Below are 8,808 nucleotides of genomic sequence, written 5' to 3' on the forward strand. Positions count from 1 at the left end.
TGAAGTGTGTTTTGTTACCTTTGTGACAAAGCTAATTGTTGGCTATGTTTCTACACTACTTAATAACTAGCTTTCTTTTATATCAACTTTAATATGTAGTACAGGATGGAAAATAAAGTTGATCAGTCTTTTAATTGTATTCCATTTAACTGTAACAAATAACTATGTACATATTTTTTAAAGTGGTAAGTAACTATAACTAGTTACATTTGTGTGTGGGTAAAATGTACTGTAGCTGTAACGGATTACTTTTCCAAAGTCAGGTCCTAGCACTGCACACACCGTACGCGACCAAGTTTGGGGGAAAAAAAAAGAATAATACAACCGTATCAATGATAACATAATGAATGTACTGTAAATGGAATTTGTGGTTTCTGTGACAATAACAATGAATTCTATTTTTACACACAGTCATTAACACTAGATTTTAATGCCGACTTCTTCTAAGCAATGCAATTGCTTTTGGCATGCACCAGAAGACAAAAATATCATACTGATGTTAAATTGATTTGGCCGATGAGAGAAAGCGAGAAAGCTATTAAGTTTTTCAAGATGTGCAAAATCTTTGTGTAATATTCTGTCCACACTGTATCATTATATTAACATTTTGTTCCATCATTAATTTCTGGACACTTTTCCTTGATGGATTAGCTCCAAGCAGAGTGATCCGTGATCTGCATGAAATGTGCTGTATGTGGGCAAATTGTTACACTTATTGTATTCAGTCACTTTAGACTCGAGTACCAGATTAAGCAATAAAGTATCTGAATTTGTTTGAAGGAGTCTTTGAAGTATGACCCTTATCACACCTGATTTGTGAAAGTTTCAAGTTTTCAGTGCTCCCCAAAATGTAATACTTTGGTTGAAGCTGTAAAATTATTCATGATCCTTTGCAGCTTTATTCATATATAAAAGTATATAAAGTGAGTTATAGTATATAAAATCAAGTTAAACTTTGGGCTCTGTTTGAATATTTAATAAGGCATATGAAACAGGGAATTATGAGAAAACCTCACCAAATTTAATGACAATTGCACAGCTCATTTCAGAGAAATCCTTGGCTTTACAATGTTGAAAACCCACCCGTTTGTAACCGCTTCATCCAATTCGGGGAAGTTCCCAGCAAGCAATGGGCACAAGACAGTGTAGGCAGCAGACCAGTCCATAGCAGGACAGACACTGACACAAACACACACCAGGGCCAGTTTTCCCAGAAGCCAATTAAACGACCAGTATGTTTTTGGACTGTGGGAGGAAACCAGAGAACCTGGAGGAAACCCATGCAAACACGGGGAGAACATCCAAACTCCACACAAATAACACCACAGGTCTGGAATCGAACCCGACTCCAGCGCTGCAAGGCAGCAATGCTCACCACTGCACCACAGTGACACCATGTTGAAAATTCTGTTCAGATGAACAAGTAATAGGTTTATTCCATGCTGAAAAGAGACGAAAGAAAAGAGAACGTCTGTCACCTGAAGAAGGCTCCACAGCCAAAACGTTGTGTTTTCTTTCTTCTCTTCTCAGCATGGAATAAACCCATTACTTGTTCCTTTGCAGCCTACGCATGCTGACGCAGCTACCCACCTGAACTACTTCATTCTGTTCAGATTTTTATGTTTTAAGAAGGTGATGTCTAGTTTATTTCAATGCCCTTTGATTGTAAAGATGATGTCAGGCAAGGAATAAAAATCCACAATTTAAGTATGTGGCACTTCCCATATTTAATAAATCTAACAGCACATGCCACGAAGTAAACTCTTTCCTTGTCATGTGGGAGTACAATTCTCTACCCCATTCGTGATGTTTTTTTTTATTTTGATTAGTGTTCACTTCACTAACTTTTTGGGTGGTTGATGAATGTGAGTTCTGATGATCTGCTTACATTATCACTTCATGTTCTAGTCCCTTTTCTCCCCTTCAGCATTGTTTCTCAGTTATATCATACAAATGGCACCTGCCTCAGGTATTCAGGCTCTATTGGTGAACTGGCCAGAGAAAGTGTTCTTGGGGGGAAACAGATAAGTGGAATCATATATTAAAGGAAGGTTGCAAGAGCTACTTATTAAAAAATAAAATGACAAATTATATTAACTTTTACACAGTAGGTTCACGTATAGAGTATACAGGTGCACAGCAGCTGTACAGCTGATACTATTTTTCCATATTGTAGACAAAGAGAAGGTGGAGCTCAAGCGGCAGTAGATGGCTTCCATCTCCACACCTCAGTCAGGGGATAAGAGACATTAAATTGTAAAAGCTGCATGTGGGTGCATTGAGTTTAGACAACTTTTGGAACGGTTGAAATAATAGTTTGGTAGCCTTAAGTCTTTAAGTCTTGACCTGATGGTCAAGTCAGTGCTGAGAAATTGCTCTAGCTGTGTTAAAAAAGTCTTTGTTCATGCCTTTTAGTTTCTTAACAACAGGTGTTATGTTAAAAAGTGTTTTTTTTTTCCTGAAAAGCAAAAAAAAAGGACATTTTCATCATTGTTCATTTTAGAAAGCCTGTTTCCCTTTCTTTCACTGTTATCACACGAACACTTCCAGTGTTGCTAAAGGGAGAAACTGCTCTTGAATGATTGCCAGGTCATTAAGGGATCTACATGTGTTCTATTAGCGTGGCCATTCAGGAGCTCATTGATTATTGCCGGTGGATGATAAGCTTTTCGTTTTTCAACCCTCTGCTCTCTGCCTGTTTCACCAAGAGCCTGTGTGTCTCGGTAAGGTTGCAGATGCTGGAGGCAATCTGCAAGCACTGGGAAGGCCCCATCAGCCTGGCCCTGTACCTCTCTGATGCAGAAGCACAGCAGTTCCTGCGCTACGCACAGGGCTCGGAGGTGCTGATGAGCCGCACCAACGTAGGGTATCACATCGTGTACAAAGAAGGCCAGTTCTACCCCGTCAACCTGCTACGCAACGTGGCCATGAAGCAGGTCAACACGCCGTACATGTTCCTGTCCGACATCGACTTTCTGCCCATGTACGGGCTGTACGAGTACCTCAGGTGAGATACGTTACCTCGGCCACCTTAGATCCACCAGACACTGGCTTCAGTAAGACCCAGAGCAGTTCACCACTAAAGCTCACCCATCGTCCAGGAAGCAAAGACATTCTGCAGGTTACCATGGACTGATGCAGATTTCCCACACGCTCTGTACTTCAGACTGTTAAATTAAAAAAAAAAAGACTAAAACTTTTTTCTCCTTCAGCTGCCAGCCAATCTGCTATTAAAATGTACCTCTGTTCCTTTTTTTTTCCTAAGTTAATCACTGCTTAGTTGTATTTTTATACCCTTACCATATTTGTTAGGTAAATTGGCAGAGAAACTTTTTGAAAATGATATTTGAAATCTCAGGTTATCAAGATGCAATTTATACAAATACATTTCAGTAATAATTGCATATGATTTAATATATTAAAATCTATTGTAGTGTAGTGAAAGATTAACATCTCTTTTCTTTCCAACTCCTTTCAGTTTACCAGGGAGATCAGGAATTATTTGTCCACGTTCTGCTGACTCACCTTCTCCTGATTTCTGTGTTCCTCTCGGCAGGAAATCGATAGTGCAGCTGGACATGGCCAACACCAAGAAAGCTCTCATCGTGCCAGCGTTCGAGACTCTGCGCTACCGTCTCTCCTTTCCCAAGTCCAAGGCTGAGCTGTTGTCTCAGCTTGACATGGGCACTCTCTTCACTTTCAGGCAAGTGTGTTTACCTGGTGCACCGGTGTCCCAGTTCAAACAATTTAAAGTGGAAGAACTGGAATTTGCTTGCTGGTGGGGTTATAATGTCATGATTATGATGCTGCACTATACTGCTGTCAGTTCTGTTTAAATAGTGATCAAAAAGTTTTAGAACAGTCATCTGCACTCAATACTGAACTCACATTTATTGGGTTCATCCGTCTGTAGTCACATTTATTTTTTTTTCCACATAGAGCTTCAGCAGATTCACCACAATCTGCAAGTGCACAAATTCCAGCGGGTTGCTTGTGATGTTCTGGTTTTCCTGTATACCCCAGGTACCATGTGTGGACAAAAGGCCATGCACCTACAAACTTTGCCAAGTGGCGTACGGCCACAACACCTTACCGGGTGCAGTGGGAGGCTGATTTTGAGCCATACGTGGTGGTGCGACGGGACTGCCCCGAGTACGACCGCAGATTTGTGGGCTTTGGCTGGAACAAAGTGGCTCATATCATGGAGCTCGATGCACAGGTAGCGTCTTTATTTCCTATGAATCCTGCTGTCGTTAAAAGTGTAACATATTTTATCTGTTGTAAATACAGTATAAGCCTTTGCTAATTTGGAAGTGCAATTCTTAGCCAGTTCGGCTTACCGCTGCAGTCCCTGTACCACAAGGGCGTAATAGGAGCTGTACACACATCCTTCCAAAACACCCATCTAGCAGAGCTAGAGTTTGGCATTCGACACACTGTGGGCTTGGTGCCTTACAGGAGAGTTAGCGCTGATCAGAGGAGAAGCATGTTTGTCAGTGACTCTACTGCATATTTGCAGGCACCTAGCAGCTGTTGTTCAGCCAGCTAAAGAAAGCCTGACTGACTCGAGCCCACCAACGCCAGGGGTAATCAGCACATTGTAAGCCACCATGGAGGAATCATGATCACAGCTGGCTAATGGCACAGTCCTAGCTGAAACCAGCGACATCTGGCTAGGGGTTTGTTCTGTGGTACAGGTTGAGCCGTTGGGGGGTCTATTTTTTAAAATTAGCTCTCAAACTACAATAATAAAATTGTGCTTGACCAATTCAATGGAATTTCCCGATTGTGTTGTCAGGGTGTGCTGTTCCTGTTGACATGCTGACATGTTTCTCCTTCCGGAGAAGGCGGCGGAGGGAGCTTATCCAGGACCAGTTACCATGCAATGAGCTACACTTGTCTGATTCCTCTTCTTTGCCTGCAGGAGTACGAGTTTGTGGTCTTGCCCAACGCCTACATGATCCACATGCCTCACGCCCCCAGCTTCGACATCACTAAATTCCGCTCCAACAAGCAGTATCGCGTCTGCCTCAAGACTCTGAAAGAAGAATTCCAGCAGAACATGTCCCGCCGCTACGGCTTTGCCGCTCTGAAGTACATGACTGCTGACAACAACAGCTAGCCGCCCCACCCCGGACGGCCGGCGCACTGCCCTCCAGCTCTTCCCGAAGAGCCAGTGGCGAGGAGGCCGCCAGACACCAGCGCATCGCGTTTCTCAAGACCTCAGGCCCTGGGGTGTTGGGTACCAGAGACACAGCTGGGAAGCGGGGGTCTCTCAGTTAATCTCACGGCTCCTTCGGCCCTCCACTCGCAGGGCTGTGAAGACAGAAAAACAAATCAATCAAAAGATTTTTTTTTTCTCTCTGTGCGCTCAAATATTTTTTTTTCTGTGTGTCTGGTAAAAAAAAACAACAAACTGTCTGGAAGAACAGAGCTCATTCTTGGTAGCAAGACCTGTGCTATGGAAGGAATGCTAGCTAACAACAAAAAAAAGGCCAGTTAGTGTTCTTTTAAGATCTAGTTGAAATTCTGGAGACATAATGGAGTTCTTATTTTGTGTGCTCCTGTCGCCCCAGGTTTCAGGAGAGAATGCAACGTGGTGGATGTTCTCTTTGCGAAAAAATAAATAAGATTCAGCACCCCCCGGCAACCTGCCATCCCCACAAAACATAAAGCCAACAAAACAGCTAATGGTATGTGATTGCCATTACCTGCTTACCTGAAACCAGAGCTCTCATTCCTCTGGGAATGAAATGCAGCGTCCAGCTGTATTGAACAGATTTTTTCTGCTTTCTTTCACTTGTCAAGGGTGTTTGTGCCAATAGTAAAACCTCCACAAAGATGTGGCTGCATAGAAAAAGAAGGTGATCACTTTGCTATCAGAATAATTCAGTGATATTCAAAGGTTTCAAAGGAAGATATCCTTCAGTGCGTTTACATGTAAAGCCTATTCAGCATATGCAGCTACAGTATTTCAGTGTGAATAGTGTAGTAATTCCTTTTGCGTCTAGAGCACATTTCCTTCCTGAAGATTCCCAGTGCACTCACGTTGGTGCATTACCACACATGGACCCACCAGTATGTACAGTACCTGTAGCCCCACTATACTACAGTTTAGGCGAGCCAGCAACACAACTGACTTAAGCAGGAACTTTAGGAAGCTCAGATTGTCCAGAGCGGGATTTAGCCAGAACATTTCTACGCTTCCGAAAAGTGCCATGTTCGTGACCAGGAAGTCAGAGCCTCTGTTTAACCTCCCGTCTGAAGTATAGAACTCCTAGCCACCATTCTGGGGCGGATGGGAGGTTTGGGATTAGGAGAAAGAGCGCCACCTACGGGTTCATCAGCACCATGTACGGCAGCAGCCTGATTTTTCCTTAGAGGCCTTCCATCGCTGTGCTGACCAGTCCCCGCCTGGCTTGGCTTCTGAGATCTGACTAGATAGACAAGCTGCTGTCAGTGCTGCGACAGTGCAGTAAATCTTATAGCAGTGTTGCATTGTAAACTTTTCAGTTTGTCCTGGTTTCAATTAGGTAAAAATGAGAGATTCAAACCATTCTGAGATTCTGAGATTTCACATCAGAAAAAGAGCGATACACTTCAGTTTCTAATGATGAACTACATTGCATATGTGAAGGGATTTATAGCATTTTTGCAAGTTGACCCTATTTCCATTTAAATAAGTTGTTGGATTTTTTTACTCTTTCACATTTGCACCATTTAATTTGTTGCAGTACGTTCATTGTGATTTTATGTGACTTTTAGTGACCAAGATTTATATCCAAAAACAGTAAAACACTCGATGGATTATATTGCTCTAATATCCATAGGTTTTTAGATGTATCATTGCACAATATGTACATGTACTTTGTATTTATGAATGCAACATTCCACTTTCTACCTGACACTTCAGATATATTTTGAGGGTATGAATATCATAAAATAACAAACCTACTTAAAACATACCAGTACAGTAAAATGTCTGTTTGCATTTTTTAACAGGGGGAATATTTGCATATGAAACTTTAAACACGTCTGTAAAAAAAAATTGAATATACAGGTCTTACGAGTAACATTTTCTGAATAATTTGAAAAAAAATTGCCTTTCATGTAAACGTACTGTATGTGATGGGCAAAATTATTTTTTACTTGAATATTGCAAAAACAAACGTACGGGCCTTTAAAGAGCCACTTCAAATTAACTTATCGACTGAAATAAAACTTAAGATAGCTCGCGCAGGGCTTACCGTCAGGACCTAAGGAATGTTACATCAGGACATGAAACTACGAATGTGGCAGAATGCCTGAATGTATTAAAGCTCTTATTTGCTGGTCTGAGCATGTGAAGCTGCCATTTAGAGTGATAAGGAACTTACTTGGAGCTGGACACGCAACATGTTTTAGGCTTAGACCGCACAATGCCAGGTTTCTCGGTCCTAGATTAGCCTTTGGCCGGTTCCTATTACTGATCGGCTGCTTCTGTTGGGTTATCTTTCCTTCCCTCTCAAGTCAGGTGTCCAATCACAAGTGTTTCGGGGGAATTGAACGGTTTGGTGGTGAGTTTCTTGGCTGCCTCCCTCTCCTCCTGGGGCATTCCCCTGGCCTGTGTCAAGCAGTGTTGCTGTTGTTTCATTGACTACTCTTCCTCTAAAAAAAAAAATGGCACGTGCTTTGTGTTGGAATTTCCTTTACAAAACATTATTTTTTCCTGAAGCAAAATAAGGACATTAATACTCATTTCTTTCTTATTTGTTGGTATTACTTATGTGTTTACAGTTCTCTTGCTAAAAAAAAAACGTCTAAAATGCACTACCCAGAGGTGGAAAAAGGAGAACGGCATCTGAACATGTCAAAAGGGAATATAAAAGTAGTTGTTCGTCCTTTTCCTGGTCTCTACTGGTCAGTCCTTTGACTGTCAGTCACTAGCTGGGGTTGTACTGTACGTGGCCCTGCTGACTGGCCCAGCACTGGTTGACACTGCCAAACTTGTACATTGCAGCTCTGAGTGAGACCTACTGTAGGTTTAGTTTGTGGGGAGGTCTGGGTGAGTGGGGGCGCGGGTGTAAATGCATGTGTGGCAGTGCGAATGTGGGCTCCGAGTCTTTGCAAGGTTTAAGGAGGATCTGAATGTGTCAGTGTTTAGGACAGTGTTAATAGATATGCTGCTACCTAAATATGAATAAAGAGTGGAATCAAGCACTTACATTGTGTTCACTGCTTTCTTAACTCTTCCGTGCATTGATCCTGATAACCTTGAGGAGATTTTGTTTTCAGATAGCTTTTGCTGGTTTGAAGGGCTCTTAAAAGGGTAAAGCCCCAAGTTATTTTAAGAGCAAAATTGAAGAAGCTTCTTCTTGTTCCAAATGAGTGAACATCATGCAACAGCAAACAGCTGAAAATCACAAGAATGAATGTCTTTTTTATTTTATTTTGAGAAATAAACATGTAAAGTGCAAAACTAAACGATTGATAATGCTCCAATGGATGTTATTTTTTTTTTGCAGGAAACAAAATTACCCAGGTACATAAATATACAAAAATGACAGCAAGTGGTATAATTTGAAAAACCATTAAGGATACAATGGTTGAAGACACTGTGTGCAACTGTACTTACTTTCTGTGTAGAAAAAGCATTTTAGCAGTTTCTAATTGTTGTTTTGTCCCTCCTGTTACCTTTAGCCAATAATTCCCCTGCACTAATCCTGACTTCAGGAGGTGCATTTGCAGTCAGGTCCAGACAAAGTCCTTCATTCACTGGTATGCCAGTACCTTATGGATCTCCAGGAGACATACATGTTTTTAGGATAT

General features: G+C 41.7%; 1 protein-coding gene across 1 annotated transcript in view; it reads left to right on the forward strand.

Annotated features, from left to right (window-relative positions):
* Positions 1-8,200, forward strand: part of large1 (LARGE xylosyl- and glucuronyltransferase 1) — a 94,878-nt gene extending 86,678 nt beyond the window's left edge. The window contains exons 12-15 of the mRNA XM_088924145.1: positions 2,729-3,007; positions 3,557-3,703; positions 4,024-4,219; positions 4,925-8,200. Of these exons, the coding sequence (XP_088780271.1) occupies positions 2,729-3,007; positions 3,557-3,703; positions 4,024-4,219; positions 4,925-5,122 (820 nt within the window). The 3' untranslated portion in view covers positions 5,123-8,200. The remainder of the gene's footprint in view (positions 1-2,728; positions 3,008-3,556; positions 3,704-4,023; positions 4,220-4,924) is intronic.
* The last annotated feature ends 608 nt before the right edge of the window (positions 8,201-8,808 follow it).

This window comes from Atractosteus spatula, chromosome 8 (assembly GCF_055471065.1).
Source record: "Atractosteus spatula isolate fAtrSpa1 chromosome 8, fAtrSpa1.hap1, whole genome shotgun sequence".
NCBI classification, from domain to species: Eukaryota; Metazoa; Chordata; class Actinopteri; order Semionotiformes; family Lepisosteidae; genus Atractosteus; species Atractosteus spatula.